Raw genomic sequence first — 16,727 nt, 5'->3', positions numbered from 1 at the left:
CAGAGCAGTGTGGGTTAGTGTCCAGACAGTGGACCAGAGGAAGCTGGAAGTGATGCATTGTTGATATGTTGTCATTGTTTATGGCTCACAAGGACCAGCTGTTTATTTCCAGATGTGTCCTTAGGACAGGCCATCAGAGCAGGACATAGAGGGAGTCCATCAGTCCACTCCCCCTGGCAAAAAATTCTTCCCATAAGACTTGAATTACTCACATTTTGGGTTCTAGCTTCTGGGGAAGCCAGAACCCTGCCCTTTCTTATTACTTTGTTTGAATCAACAATGGCGGGAGCCATCATAAGTAAGGGCAGAAGCATGAAGGGCCACACTGGGCCAGTCCCTGTTCTGTTAGACAGGGAAGCCATGAGACACTAAGGAGGCACGTGAGATGTACTTCACTATTTTCAAACTTGGAGAGTACAAAAGTCTCACTTGGGGGAGCTTGTTCAATGGTCAGTTTTCTGGGCCCATTGTGAGAATTCCATGTCTTTGGAAGAGGGATTGGGTTCAAAAATCATTCTTCCTAATAACTGTCCGGGTGAACTCCACACAGTGGGTCGAGGGGCCACATCTGGAGGAGATGAGGAGACTTTCACTTGTTTGTAAGCATCCTCATTCACCCCAGTTATCTTCCTGTCCTCTGTCTTGTGACATTTCTTCTGAAATGTCCTTCAAACTGCTGGAATTTCAATCGACCCTTGGCAGCTTTTACCACTGGCCCTCAAATTCCCTTGAGATGGTCTTTCTCTTATCTCGGCATCTTTGATGTGGCTCGCATTCTTCCACCTTCCTAATGAGTGAGGACTGAGAGATTACTCTAGAGACCAGCAGACACAGCTCCAGTGACTCAGCCACTTGCTTTTGATTCTGTTTTCCTATCTGCACACTGGAGAGTTTAGTCCCTGCCTCAGTAGGATTGTTGACAAACTGCCCTAGGAAATCCTTCTGTGGCATTGTGGCAGTTCCTGGCACCAGTACATGCATGGCACACTAGCTGTTGTTCTTATTTTGATGTTGCAAAGGTAAGAGCACCGAGAAAAGCAGAGATATCATTGAGTGCAATGACAGGTAGCACTAGAGAGGGACCCTGTGTATCTTGTGCCTTGCTAGACGCCCTCTTAAGAAGGCAGAGCAAAGAACCCCAACAATAACCCGCCTTCCCTTGGGCCTTCTTGGAGGCTGTGGCATGTCTGGGAGCAGGGATGAGACCTGGCTGCTCTCTGACCAGCTAATTTCATCATGCCAGTCTACAGGCTTAGGGTAAGATGGCCAACTGTGTTGCAGGATAATTTGCTGAGGCATCTCTTTGACAAAGGTGCTTTCCGAACATAAACTGCTCCACCCTGTCTGCCTGAGCTGTCCCCAAAAGGAGGGTTCTGTAACAGGAGCTGCTAAACACTCCCGCAGCCTTCCAGATGGCTCCCGCCAGCCCCACCTCTCATTGGTCCTGGTCTGGGCCCAGGGCTCCGAGTGGCCTGGCTCTTTGATGCTGCCCAGCCAAATGCTGAGCAGTGCAGTTTTCCTGTGCAGCACAGAGTCAAGGGGCCCTGGCAGCCCCAGGGATGCCTACTGAGTGCCACAACCTTTGTCGTTTTCCCATCACTTACTACTCCAACTCTTCCAGGTTTGGGATGTTAGTAACCCACTGGGCAGGTGGAGAGATGGAGATCCAAGCTTCACACGGCTGGGAACGGCAGACCCCGATTCACCTACAGGCCAATCTCCACGCTCCTTCAACTGTGCCCTCGTGGAAGTGGGCAGGGGTCACCACATCTTCCTAGTCTTGTTCCCAAACCCAACTGGTGCAGCCAAATGGAGTCTAGTTGATTGGGATCGTGGCAGACCTACAGCCACGGCTCTGCTCATTTATGTCACGGTTTTCCAAGGCCTCACTGCGCCAGCCTGGGACCTGACTCCTGTAGACATGGCCACTCGGGGAAGGCATCCCCTCGGCGGTTCTCAGTCAGCAGCAGATCCTGGTGGGAGAACTCAGGCACACAGCCTGGGAAGGCTTGGAGAAGGAAGGCGAAGGATAAGGGATGAGCTCCTGCCCTGCGCCCTGAGGGGATGGAGGGGGAGGGAGTCCAGAGGTGGAGGAGGTGAGAAGGGGTTACAGAAGAGCAGCACCTGACACGAGTGGGAGGACGAGGGATTCTCCAGTCACTGGAGATGGCTCAGTGGCTTCAGGAGAGAGAATGGTGAGTGCAGAGACTGAAGAACCAGGGAGCAGGAAATTTCCCAATAAATAGCCAACATTTCCCCCTGTCCCAAGAGCAGGTGCCACACAAGGTCTGGATGGACAGGCGGGTAGGTCTCAGGGCAGGTGGGTACCAGGGCAGGTAGGTCTCAGGCCTTTGTACCATGCTAAGGAGTTGGAGATTTATTTGTTTGTTTGTTTTGGTACCAGGGATTGAACCCAGGGATGGTTAACCACTAAGCCACATCCCCAGCCCGATTTTATATTTTTATTTAGAGAAGGGTCTTGCTGAGTTGCTCAGGGCTTCGCTAAATTGCTCACGCTCCTCCTGCCTCAGCCTCCCAAACCGCTGGGATTACAAATGTGCGCCACCACGCCCAGCCTGGAGATTTATCTTACAAACAATTTTGGAAGATATAACTTTCTTAGAATCCCGATTTGTTAAACAAGACAGGAGAAAAGCTGGTTGAATCAGGCTTTGTCCGCCCCCTTTTTCAGATGCTGCAAGATGACCCACATTGGCACCAGGCTTCGGAGAGACAACAGGGAACAACAAGGGATCACTTTCAGAGGAGTGCCAATCTGAAAGAGAGGTGTCCACACTGGGGACATGGCCAGTGTAATCAAAGCTGCACTTCCCTGGCCATGCCAAGGGCCAGGCAGAGAATCAACTAAGTTGAGTCCTTGCTGAAGCCACCCAAGTTCCTCCCTTGAAGTTGACATTAATGACCTGCAGTTGTTGAGTGTCTTAGAGCTCCAACATGCTTTAAAAAAAAAATCTTGAACTTTCTTAAAAATGCAGAAGGCTACCTTGCAGAGTGGGGCAGCCTCAGCCTGAGGTGGGACTGACGACGCTCACTGTTCTGGCCTTGACTGAGTTTACCCAGCCAGAAGGGGGAGAGTCTCTGCAACACCGACCACACAGGAGCAGATGCCCCCTGGAGAGGTGTGCACCAGGCCTGACCCACCGTGACTGGCCAGTAGACGACAGACTTCTTCAGCTGTCCTGGCTACTCAGCGTCAACCTGTGAAACAGCTGGCAGCAGCCACCATCGCCCCAGCTGGGTGTGCTTTGCATGTATTAGTGTTTTTATTCTTTGAAACTTCCTTCCAAAGTGAGTGATACTGTTCTTGTTTTGCAGATGATAAAACTAGGCCAAGACGGTGTGAAGGCAGAGGGGTGTAATTATTTCTTTTCTAAATAATGACACATGCTCGTGGACATCCCACCCTCCTGGAGTGCATACTAGTAACTGGTTTCTGAACATTCTTATCCCAAGAGGCTTCAGGGGTGTAGACACGAAAGTGTGAGATTCGGAGCCCTCAGACTCTCGGATCTAGACCTGCCTGTTCTGTCTTGCCCCAGCCCACCTTTGAGGAGCTGCCCTCCAGGGGAGTACCCAGCACCCCAGGGCCTGATGGGGGGGCTGGGGTATCTGACGGGCATTGCTTCCTGAGGGGGATGTAGGGAAGTCCCAAGACAGAAAGGGACTTTGCACCATGGAGCCGTTAAAATGAAACAACCTTTTCCAGAACGATATAGGACTCTCCATTGACAAGGCCATCCAGGTAGCCGAGGACCAATTAATGGTCGCAGGAGACATCATGCTGGAATCCTGTCCTGCAGAATTGTCTGATGATGCATCTGTAAACCCAGAGATTCAAGATCAACCACCAACGTGTTCCCTCACACACACACACACACACACACACGGGTGGTTTTACCTTGCTATGTCTTAAGTTCCTTTTCTCTCTGAGTCTGAGATATGAGTAATTCATTACACAATTGGATTTTACGGTTTGTTTATGTTGATTCCGATTACAGAATAAATGACTACCTGGAGTATATAGAAAAAAAAAACTAATGAAAAAACAAGCATCAATCAAGAACATTTATGAATAAAGACTTTAAACATCCATACTTAGAAATATATATGATATTTAGAAATAGATCTGAAAAGACTTATGTAATGTGTTTTAATCAAATCTTGAAGAGAAATTGACCAATAAATCAAATCTTGAAAAGAAATTGACCAATAAATCAAATTTGGAAAGAAAGTGACAGATAAATCAAGTCTAAAAAAGAAAACAACCACTACATCAAACCGTGATATGTTTATTAAAGCAACTGATCTCAGTTTTTTTTTTTTTTTTTTTTTTTGTGAACCTGTTTCTTTGGTGAGCCCATGTATTAAGAAAGCATTTAGGAAACAAAATGCTTATAGTATGTATGCTATTTTAGATCTCTGTCCCTCACATGCACACACAGATAAATAGAATTTTTAAACCAAACAGATGGTGAGTTTGGGATAGATGAAGAAAAAAGGTCAGAGGTGTGCATCCCTGGCTTTCCCCTGTGTGGATTCCGGGGTTTCTGCAATGACATGCCCTGTCTGTGAAACCTGCTTTTAATACAGACCTTTGAGCCATCTGCAGCTGAACTTCCTGGAATCCAAGATGGCTCTCAGGAATCTTAATCTTTCCCAGTGGAGGTGGCTCTATCAATTCCAGAACAACCTTTTGCATCTGTATAGCAATGTGCAGGATATAATATTCCAATTGACTTTAAAATTAATTCTTAGGGGTTTCCACAAAGGTATTTCTAAGTGTATTTTCAAGATCAAGGCGAGTGAGTGTGTGTGTGTTGGTGTAAGTGTGTCAACTTGGAGACTAGCATAGACTTAGGATGCATGTTAAATATTTAGATGAGCCTTTAACAAACTGATTGCATGTGTGTAGGTGCAGGCATGTATGTACATAGGGGTGTGTGTGTGTGTGCGTGTGCATGCGTGTTAGTGCATGTGAGGGTGTGTGCTCGTGCATTTGGGATGGAGGCTGCCTCTGCACCTCTCCGTCTTCTCCTCACTGTCTCTTTGCCTTCACCCTCGTGCACCTGACTTCAGAAAGGAACATTTGAAAGAAAAGCCTTCAGGCTGCCATTCACGTCCTATGACCATGTCAGCTACACGTCCTGCCCCTCCCAACACCCATGTGAGTTAAAATTTCCAATGTCATTACTCCCAAGTGTGCCATTGAGATTATCAAATCATATGTCCCAAAATCTGGCTAAGAAAATATGCTTGCCATATTTATATCCCTCATGTAGTTTCCCATTCATAAATATGTCATGCATCTAGGCTCCTTGCTGTCATTTCCATAGTGACGTTAACCACGGGCCAGCTGTTGGGGTAAGCTTTTTATGTGCCTTTTCTCTTCGGTCCACGCACTTGCATCTGGGGCAGGATCTCTTGGTTACCCCATTTCCCAGACAAGGACACTGAGGCAGAAATAGAAAGTTACTTTCCCCAGATCCCACAGCTAGCCATTATCAACAGAGGTGGATTTGAAGCATGTGTGCTTCCAACCGAGATCTGTCCCCTGTCCACATTAAATAATCTTGTGAGCCTACGACCACGCACCTGATATCTTCAGGGACAGTGCTTAGCTCCTCCTCTTGCTCCTGACCAGATGCTGCTGCTGCACTCAAGGACAGCCATGACACAGAGGCTAGTGTTCCTGGCTGCCTGACTCCTTCTAAGAACCAGTTACTGCGCCTGACATAAACAAAGTTGCTTTTTCTTTTTTCTTTTTCTTTTTAAATTTGTTTTAATTACTTAGGGAGGTTGGTTCTCTTAATGCCATCAGGATCTTATGTAAAATGGGATAGTTCTAACTTTTAAAAGTTTCCATAAAGACAGACTTCTCTGCTTCACAATCAAAACTGATCCTATCACTTGTGCGTTCCCAACCATTCCATATCACCCCACTCCTTACAGAAAATGGTATCAAGTAAAGCGTGTGATGGCAAAGCTCATTCTCTCAGTGTGAACTCAGGAGTCAGCCTAAGTAATTCTGCCATTGATTTTGATTTTCGTTTGTGCTACTAAACAACGTAACATCCACGATGAGACGACTTGGGTTACTTTACAAGGTGGACATAGACCAACATGCATAAGGATGGTACTTCTTTGTCTTCAGCTAATGAGGTCAAGTTTTACAGCCATACAGTCCCCTCAGCACTTGAATGACAGTAGTGACAGTCACACCAACTTAATCTTTCCCCAATAGAATGGTATCTATTTCACTATTCATTTTTTATTTCATAAAGAAAAAGTTGTCTGTATTTAGGGTGTTCAGTAGGAGGTTTTGAAGTCTGCTTTGTGAAATGGCTAAATAGACCTAATTAACACATGCATTACCTCACTGGCTCGTCATTTTCCCCTGGTGAGAACTCTTAAAATCTACTCTCCAGCAATTTTTAAGTATACATCGCTACCAGCTGCAGTCACCCACCGTGGTGTGTGACAGAGCTCTTGAATCTGTTGATTGACAGTTTGCACGCTTCGTCATCTTCTAGGCCCCCAGCCTTGTGACCGACTGCCTTTCTACTTTCTGCTTCTACCAGTGTCCTGATCTTAAAGTAGGCTACCTAGAGATGTTTTAGACTCGAATATTGATCAAAGGTAGACCCAATAATAGGATGTTTGGGAGGGATTTGCAGTGATACTTGTTTCCCTGCAAAAAAGTTACTGGTTGATTTTGGAATGCCCACAATTTTTTTTTTCTCAGACTGAAATCACTTTACCTCCCGTGGCTTATAAAAGTCTGAATAAGGGCCGGCTTCAGGGGCAGGCAACATGTGCAGCTGAACAGGGTTCCGAACTTTAATGTTCCTCTGACCCCGACTGACACCTGGATGACCTGGCACTGCCATTTTGCACTCTTAATTAAGCAGACTCCAATTTTGCCTTTCTCACCTTCCTCCCCCAACATTGTGTTCAAACCCAGGGCCTTGTGCATACTAAGCAATGCACCCGCTCCCTTATCCAAGCAGACGCCTAGGCCCAGGTGTCTTCCCCAGGTTGGTTTTGCCTGTGCTCTAGTAAACCTTATGCAGTCTGTTCTTCCTTCCTCCTCCAAGCCTTGCTTCTCTCCCTCATATTGTTTAAGAATAGAATCTAAAACCATGGAGGGAAAGACTCAAAGACGACCTATTTAATATTCCAGAAGTTACAAAAGAAAGCAATCAGGAATGCATGGAGAGCTGGCCTGTACCCAGGGCTCTGAAGGTCCCATCCCAAGATGGTCTGGATTTGCACAGAACAACAGGGGCCTTCAGGGGGCTCATCTCCACCACACCCAGACACAAAAATCCCTAAAAGCATCAACCTCACCTATTACTAGGCGAGCAGCTCTTTTTGTAATTCAGGTTTGCCATTTTGGGTTGAGGTCATATAATAATATTAACCAATTTACAAATATGAATGTAATTAATGCACAGTATAAATACACCAACCAAAATAGTATTTTTAAAATTTTTCCCTGGCCTGTTGATATTGAAAATTTTTAATAGAAAAAATAAGGATGGCACATGATTTAGAAAAATAAAAAATTGAAATTGCTCATCATCCCTGAATCCCATAGGACTTTCTCAGGTGATGGAATTAAGTTCGAGATCTACTACTATCAAAACAGCTGCAGCCTGCCCAGTGAGACTTCAGCATTGAAAATGAGTCTACTGTGAAAGAAACACTACGTGCTTAATTGTACTTCATTTTAATTACTTAAAATTTTAATTTCTATTGTATTACACAACATGAGTCTCAATAGTTATTCCTCTTATTTTGGCATCTGCTCTTCTATTCCGTGTTGTAGCTCATCTCACTGCCGGCTGTGTGGCTTTTTAAAACTAAACTTTATAAACTTTTTTCATCTCTTGGTCCAAGAAGATTCAATGATGGAGAGTCTCTCGGTGTTGGACTCCATATGCCGTATAAGAGAAAGGGCTTGGAAATTTCTCAGCTGTAGACCTAGCATTGACATGTAGACAAGCCTGAGCCACAAAGTGTGTCATCCCAGAAGATGGAGAATTAGACAGGGAGCCATACTGTACTTTCTTCTCCTGCCCAGAGGAAACGGTGAGAAGGAGGAGGGCCGCCATCTTGAGAACACCCTGCCACTGGCTGAGCAGCCAAGCGGGCTCAGCCACAAGCACTTTGCCTAAGCTGCTCTTGTGATCTTGGCATGAAGCCTTCCCTGCAGGATCCATTCCCATTTTAGACACAAGGCAAGTGAGAACACCCAGAAGGCAGCTTCCTCAGGGTTGTGTTGCTAGCAATGGTGCAGGGCTAGAGTTGAACTCCAGTTCTCTCTGGCTCCAAACTCTACTCCTTTCCACTCTTGCATGTCTACATGAGAGACTGCAGAATCATGTTGACAGACACAGGTAACACGGGCAGGGACTGCCTTTGTCTCATCCTTTTAAATGCCTGGGAAGAATCTGCTTTTATCCCAGTTGTCCCTGTTCATGATGTTGCCACCTGAATGACTTTGTTGAGCGAAACATGAAACTCACAGCGACATGGTTCTGCTTTTAAAACACCTGAACATTTTTTTCTGAATTTTATTGCTTGTGTGGTTGAGTGAGAGAGTGATGGAAAGAGAGAACAACACACGGGACACGCACACGCAGGCAGCATCCTGCTGTCACTCAGTGGGATAGTCTCTTTTCTATAGTATGGCAGCTTCCACTGACTTGAGATGCAAAGGCCACCCGGAGTCTTAATTATGTAAAACCAAGCACCTTGAAACTCCTTTCTTAATGTGGCTCATGATCTCTTCGCCAAGGTCCCTGGAGTCTCAGGAAGGCCAGAGACAGTGCCTGGGAAGGCTGAGGTTGAAGGGTGAGTCCCACGGGGAAGGAAGCGAATCCCTCCCAGCCCAGGAAACCCAGTTCACCATCAGAACTCAGATCCCAGATAGTCCAAGTTTGCAAGACCCGCCGAGCAAGAGCTGCCCTGCCCAGGTCATCAGATCTGGCCTCTGCCCACGCGCCCTGCAGAGCTTGGGTTGGAGGGGAAGGAAGAGCTTCTCCCCTTGCTCACCATGCTTCCTTTTGTTATCCAGGGCCCTGGAGAGGTCTGGGGGTGGGTGGAGCTGGAATCTTGCCATAGGCCTCAGTCCCTCTGACCCGAGTTGCTTGGGAGACACCAGTCTGGAAGCTGGCCTTGACTCTATCTAATCCAACAGGCACTTACTCATCACGTGGTCCGGTCCCAAAATAACACGCACCAGAGGGCCTTGGGGACACCAGGCCCAGGGACCGCTTCCTGATGTGTCCCACTCAGGGGCACCAAGGGCTCCCTTGGCCTTCCATTTCCTCCCTGTTGGCATTTGCTCTCCCTCCCTGGGCATTCCTGTTCAGGTTGGCCCCTGGGGGCCCAGTGTCCCACACAGACAGTCACTCACTCACTACATGGGCTCTCACTAGTAGGTGCAGGAAGTTGTCACCAAGGACCGCAGCACTTGGAGTCAGGAGAACAGGGACAAACCAGCTCGGCCTCTTACTCTGAAACCTGTTTCCTGCCACAAGCAAGTTGAGCTGGTGCCAGGACTGAACCTCTCTTGCCATTATTTCAAAACCTAGCCGCTCAGCTGAGGGACAGAGCCCTGGGAGGACACTTCTGAGCCTGCCCGCCGTTCACCAGCTTGCCTACTAGGGCCCATCACCTCCCTGCTCCAAGCCTCAGTATCCTCATCCTTAAAAGGAGAACCATTCCTGGGTGGCAGAGCTTTCTTTGGCAGGGAGGCGGGGACTCATAATGTACATAGAGTCCCCACTGTGCCCGACACAGATGCCTCAGCATTACTACTTCACTCAACAAGGATCTGAGTTCCAGGCACACATATTTTCTGCACCAACAGGTGCATAGTCTGACAGTTATGTGAGAGCTTTTGGAGGCGACAGGACCCAATAATTCAAGATTATTTTCCCCTATTCTGGAACATGTGGTGGCTGTAAATGCACATGAACTAATAGCAGTGCAGCAGCATCGGTTGCAGTAATGGTGGTGTAAAATAGTAGTAATGGCAGTAGCAATGGCAGTGACACTATGGTAACAGTAGCGGGAGCAGTAATAGCTGCAGTGGTAGTAAGTGCCAGCAACGGTATTATCAGCAGTGGTTGTAATACTAATAACAGCAGGAGTCATAACCGTCATCGTGTGTGAATGTAGAAACAGCAGCTGTGGTAAGTAGAACTAAAACTGGATTAGAAATGGCAGCCGTTAATATTCACGGTGGTAGTGCTAGAGCGCCCAGGTGACTGCAGCAGAGCATGCACTTAACCTTGCATCTACCCTGCGCCAGACACTGCTAAGCTCTTTCACGGACCAACACACCTAGACCTCTCCCTTCTCCCAACAGCTTGCAGGTAACTTCTCCTCCCCACTTGCAAAAGAAGAGGTGGAATCCTGATGCTCGAATCTGAATGCAGAATCCTTTACTTTCAGCCTGTGCTGTGAAAAAGTCTATCTGTGTCGTCCACCCAGACCTTCACAAGGTCAGGCCACCTGCTCTGTGGTGCACACCAGGAAGCAGACATCCAGTGTGGGCCACGGCTTCACGTAGGGGCTCACAGGGCATTCCTGATGGGCCACAGGAAGATGGGCCGGGTGGGAGGCTGATGGGAGGAGAAACTCACAGGGGTGCCCAGTCTTCCAGCGGGTATTTCCTGAGCTGGCTGGAGAGGCTTTGGTGTGTGGACGCCCTCAGGGGCTACCTGTGTCATGATGACCAAAATACCTGACAATAACAACTTAAAGGGATGAAGTTGATTTGGCTCATAGTTTGGGGGCTTCAGTCCATGGCTGGCTGGCTCTGTTGCTCTAGGTCTGGGGTGAGGCCAAGAATCTTGGTGGAAGGATGTGGTGGAGGAAAGCCGCTCAGCTCACAAGGACCAGGAAGCAGAGAGAAAGAGAGGAAGGAGCCGGGGACAGGATATAATCCCCAAAGGCACGCCCACAGAGGCTACTTCCTCCCCGAGGCCCCACCCACCTACATTTCTGGTTGACAGAAATTCCATGACTGAGGTCTCAGTCCTCCCTTGAGCAGGAACACATGAAGATGGAAGTTTCTCCCAATGGGGGCTCAGGAGGAACTGCTCTCGTCCTATTGGCTTAGAAATATATTTTTTTTTATTATAGAAATAGTATAGTCCAATACTTAGAGAACAGAACAAAGGAAAAACTGAAACTCATTCATAATACTATCAGAAAAATATCTCTGGAGAAGGTTGCCACTTAATGCATACATACTTCAGAGCGTTTTACATGATTATGATCATGTGGTATTTATACAGTGAAGCAGCCTGTATTTTTCCATGAAGTTTTAGGCTCTGTGTAATTACTTATTATTAATTATCTCTGAAATCATTTTTAAAGGCTGCTGAATCTCATTCTTTATAAATGAAATAATTCAATCATGAAGTTATTATTGCACGTTTACATGTTCTCCATTTTTCTATTACAAATAGCACTACACTGAACATCTTTATACAGAGTCTCTATTTCTTTAGCATGAATTCTAACACATAGGATTATTTGTGAAAGGGTGGGTTTTTACATCTCAATACATAAAATAAAATTGCTTTTCGCAATGATTGAAACAGTTTTTCCTACCGCAAATTCTATGAGAGACTGTTTCACTGTCACGGACGGCCTTGATAGAATTATTCATTGTATACAAATTTCTTTGACACCAGGGCTCAATGGTGTCTGATTGTTTCAATATCCTATATTCATATCTTTGCTCTTGAACACATTTCCATATTTTTGTTTACAGTCATCTTAATCTTCCTTCTGTAAATTGTCCTTTTCTTCCCTTACCTCACACGAATGTTGGTGTTCTTCTTGGTGATTTCTCATAGCTATTTACATATGGTGGTACTAGCCCTTTATCATATTTGTGATGCAATGTTTTCCACATGCATCCTGGCCTGTTTAATTACTTTTACGTTTTTACATTTATAACATTTATAAATGAAATGTACTCTATCTTAAGATAGCCTTTCTCTGCTTCAGTGTTTAGTCAGATTTTTCCCAGATACATCAGTCATCATTTTGCCCTTACTTTCTTCATTTTTATGATTTTTGTATCTGACATTTAAATCTTCAACACATCTAGAATTTATTTTGAAATTGAACCTGGGATGTTGACCTGATTTTTTGTTGTTGTTGTTGTTTATAAACAGGCAATTTTCTAATAGCATTTTTCCTAAGAGCCTTCCTTCCTCCCATGGTGTTGGTGCCTTTTCTCTTGTGTTTTAACTTTACCCAGAGAGAGAAAGTGAGAAGGAGTGAGAGAGAGAGAGGAGCCCCCACGGCTCACCAGGCTGCACCTCCATCTACCCCGGGAAGACCACTTAGCTACTTGCCGGGACAGCACCTCTTATTGAATGGCGAAGCTGGCCACGTGGTGAATATTTTCACAGTTCAAATGAGTCTTGGGACAGGACCGAGTCACAGTCACAGTCACACTCGGATGTGCTGTTTCCACTGCACTGTGTCATGGCTTCCTTCCCTTGTAGGGCTCCCCCATAGGTCCACCAGACACACACGAGGTCCTGAGCCTCCAGGGGTCCCCGAGGGCTTGCTGTGTGGAGCACTGTGATGAGTTCTTCATATTCAAAGTCATGCTTCCTCCGATGAGAATTCCAAAAGGAAGCTGTTACTGCAGCTCCACAGCCCAGAACACAGGTGCTCAGACAGGGGAAGGGGCCCACCCAGGGTCACACAGCACTGAGTCTGCGGAGCTAGTCTTCACGCCCAGAATCACCCATCGTTCTTCTGTTCCCAGTCAAACCTGGCCCTAGAAGGATGCTGCTCTGGCGTGGGGTTCACGCTGCGGCTCTAGGAACTCAACCTATGGAGTGGAAATAGGTTGTTGTTCGCTGCACTCGGGCCTGAGAACAGATGGCTGCTAGAAATTCCTGGGATGCCACGAGATCTGCCAGATCAGCAAAATCCAAACCCAGGGGCCCTGGGTGCCAGTGAGACAGCTGGCATCTCTTTTACCCCCCAGGGAGGTCAGGGGTGGAATGTGAAACCTGGGAACCTCAGAATGCAGGAGCCATTGATTGGGCGCTTTCTGTAGTTCAGGCCTTGAACCCCCCCCCCCTTGAGGAGGTGCCCACGGTGCCCAGTGACCTGGAAACTGCCTCGCCCCATTCCACAGATGAGCACTCTGACCCTCAGGGGCAGCAGGTGACTTAAGGATCTGAAAATTCAGAATTTGAGTCCCTACTGGCCTGGTTTCCAGGTGTGAATTCTACTCTAGAAACTGCACTGAGGAAAGAGAAATAGAAGGCATGACCTCTCCTTTCACTGGGAAAGGGAGAGTGAGAAGGACGATCACTCTGGCAGATATTAAATCTTATTAGAAAATCACCGTGAGCGAGTTCTGTTCTACGACAAGAATCAACAAATAAATGAAACAACAAAAGTCAAACAACCTTGAAGTAGATCTCTCTCTCTCTCTCTCTCTCTCTCTCTCTCTCTCTCTCTCTCACACACACACACACACACACACAAACGCTGGTGCGCACCCAGAAGTTCTTTCTACCAACTCCACCACAGAATTCATGTCTTGTTGCTATTTTCAACTAGCAGAAATCGGCAGTGAATTTTATGCTCTAAAGTTCATGGGCTCTGCCTGGGCCAGAGTTTTATAGAGAGTGTGTCGGGTACTCAAGATGGTGTTGGTGAGAGCTGCCCTGTAACAGGCACGTCTCATAGCTAAGAAGGGCTTCTCTTTATATATCTAGTCTATCGCCATCTATCTAGCTATCTGCATAGTATTTAGTTAGCACCTACTGTCTTCCTAACCTGCAACACTCAAGGTGAATTGGACACAACCCCGGTTTTGGAAATGCAGTGAGAGAAAAGCACATATGCAAATACTGGTCATCGCCTTAGTGGACATTTGCTACAGGACTGTAGCCGGAAGAAGAACAGTGCATGTGACAGAAACATGTGATAAGTGATACTTATGCTTTTTACCATTTCCAGCTCTTCTTCCCTTCCTTAACCTAAGGATATTTCCAAACACCTCTTGACCACAGGGCATAGTCATATAAATTGCTGTGGCCAATAAAATAGTGGTAACAGTGGCTGATGTCATTTCTGGGTGGAGTCGCTTAAGAGTTGGAGCAGAACTGGTTAGACTGTCTACCTCTGCTCTGGCAAACCCGGAAGACACATGTTAGGATGATGGTGTTGGAAAATGGTACTGTCAACTGATGGGGTCTCCGAGGGACTCCTCAGTGTGAGCAGCAACCCTCTACCTGCCCCTGCAGACTTGCATTAGAGCCGTGGTGTGAAAGGGAAGGAGCCTCCGGGGCTCAGACCCTGGGATTGGGGTTATTCAGAGCCTCGCCTTTCCCTGCTGATCTGAAATGCAGAATGAAGGGACCACCCTGACCCCAGGGAGTCCAGGAAGGCTTCCCTAGAGGAGGTCGAGATTCCCGGAAGGACTTTGAGGCAGTTCATCCTGTCTGCACAGCCAGCCTGGGGAGGACTTGGACATTTTTGCCACTGCTCTTGTCATATCACCAACAAACAAGAGAATGAAAACTGGGACCTAGAGATGGTGAAGCTAGCTCCCACTGTCCTGGGGAAAAATCGGGGCTCAGAAGTGGGGGTCTTTCTTTTCCCCCTTATGTCTCTCTAGGTCTGGGCCCCTTATAGGCAATGCCCTGAAAAGGAAGTGGTTAGAGACTGTCACTAGTCTTTAAGGTAGACAATTGGCAGTATTCTGTAAGCCACAGGTCTCGGGGGCCAAGGATATGACATGTAAAGCATCAAGACTTAGAGGTGTGTAGGTGCTCAGTTAGCTACAAGCTATCACAGTCCAAGACAGATTTCTGGCACTTTTTCAGAAAGATCCTTGATCTCTTAGATCCAGGTGTGCAGCTGATCTCACGTCTCTGATCACAGGAACAAAACTGCATTGGCAAGTCAGTGAGGAAGGGAGACACAGGGTCACTAGAAGCACAGAGTGCACGGCACCTACATTTTTATCTATTTACTATTTTAGAAGAGAGAAAAGTTGTAACATATTTTGCTGGAACTCTATTTTCATTGGAAGGGGGGCAAAACGACTTCAAAGCTTAGAAATAAAATCTCATTGCTTGTCCCCATGCCATATTTCTGTACAGCCAACTCTGAGCCAGTCACCTCTCCAAGTGGGTTCTGGTCTTTCTCCTCAAAGGACTACAGTTTAAAGTACGACTTGAGTGAAAGCGTTCTTGTAGGATTAGCTGCTACGTTGGGGGACAGTGAGACCTCCATTTCTCTTGCTCTGTCCCCCTTTAAAAATACATAAATATCTCTTCCGTTGATAAAATATTACAGTCCTTTAAAGAATGGATAAATAATTTCCTGCCTAATGCTCTTGGCCCATAGCTGCTACAGCCTAATTTTTATCCAAAGAAGCCAGTGAAGACATAGATAAATATAGAGAGAAAAAGGAGAAACGAAGACACTAAGTTATCCCAAAGGGCATTCCTGTGTTAGTCATCTTATAAAAATTATATGTACCACAGAATATCTATTTTTAGAAGCCAGGAGGTTGTGTGAAGCAGTTCAGATGTCGGTGGAGACCCACAGGCCAGCTCTCAGCAATGATATCGGATATTTGGATATTTGTTTTCTTTCTTTTTTAACTGTGCAAAGCTGGTACTGACCACATGGATCTGTTGGCCACTTGGGGACTGTAAGACAAGATCCATGTGCTTCTTCAAAGACATCCGAGGCACTGACTGGTTATTTTGTGTTATTTTTGTCCATCTTGGTCTGGCAACACACACATACTCACACACACACAAACACACACACACACACACGCACACACACACACGGACCTTCTCCATTACCGTGCCTGACAGAGGACCCCATGCAACTTTACTAAAAGTCTGAAAGAACATGGGGTGAGATGGTGCCATTTCTCCTAAGGATCTGATCAGGACACTTCGTTCAACGTCTTCTTACTAGTTATGACCTGAGTTTACCGGAGGCAGATGATTTGGAGCTTCTTTTCTGAGTAGAGACCACTCAATGTGGCTCCCGAGAAGCTAGAAATCTCTTGGATTTAGAGATTCGAGCTGAAAGAAACTGCCCCCAAATGCGCAGACTCCTCATCCATAGCACACAGCTTCTTCTTTCTCCCCTGTAGTTAGTGAAACTCTCATCTAAGCTGCTTCTCAAGGATCCCCCATCTTGTTTGCTTTAAAGATCTGTCCCAGGTGACCCAGTGATGCTGGTCTTGGGACAGAGGGGCCTCCCCTACTGACCACCCTCCTCACCTCACTCTTCTCACACCAGAATTGGGGACTGTTTCCAACCCACGGTCCAGATTTAGCAAATCTGATCGCAAGAAGCCCAGTTCAGTTCAGATAAATGACCAACATAAGTTTTAGTAGAAGTCGGTCCAGTGCAACTTTGGCACCCGCTCCTGCGATATTAGGATCTACTCTAGCAGCAATTTATTATTGTTTGTATAAATGCACATGGAAATAGGCAACCTGTGTTTTATGCCTTCCTTGGGGCTTTCTGCTGCCCCCTGCCTGCACAAACCTTTTCCAGAACCCTCGGACAGCAGGATGGGATATCAGAGCTCCCACACTCCTCCGCCTCTGCTTCCTTGGGCTTCCCTCCCTTAGGAAACTCCTCCCAGGATCCCTCTCGGAGGGAAGAGG

General features: G+C 46.6%; 1 protein-coding gene across 6 annotated transcripts in view; it reads left to right on the top strand.

The window, feature by feature from the left end:
• Positions 1–16,727, top strand: part of Maf (MAF bZIP transcription factor) — a 309,968-nt gene that overhangs the window by 38,451 nt on the left and 254,790 nt on the right. For 2 of the 6 annotated variants that reach the window (XM_046435190.2, XM_046435191.2), the window contains one exon: positions 2,693–4,331. The exons of the other annotated variants lie outside the window; for them this stretch is intronic. In XM_046435190.2, the coding sequence (XP_046291146.1) occupies positions 2,693–2,780 (88 nt within the window). In that variant the 3' untranslated portion in view covers positions 2,781–4,331. Of the gene's footprint in view, positions 1–2,692; positions 4,332–16,727 lie in introns of those variants that run through there. 6 annotated transcript variants of the gene reach the window in all.

This window comes from Marmota monax, unplaced genomic scaffold (assembly GCF_021218885.2).
Source record: "Marmota monax isolate L192 unplaced genomic scaffold, Marmota_monax_Labrador192_F-V1.1 WCK01_AAM20220418_F8-fsc00024, whole genome shotgun sequence".
NCBI lineage: Eukaryota > Metazoa > Chordata > Mammalia > Rodentia > Sciuridae > Marmota > Marmota monax.
This window is presented reverse-complemented; position numbering and strand designations above follow the sequence as displayed.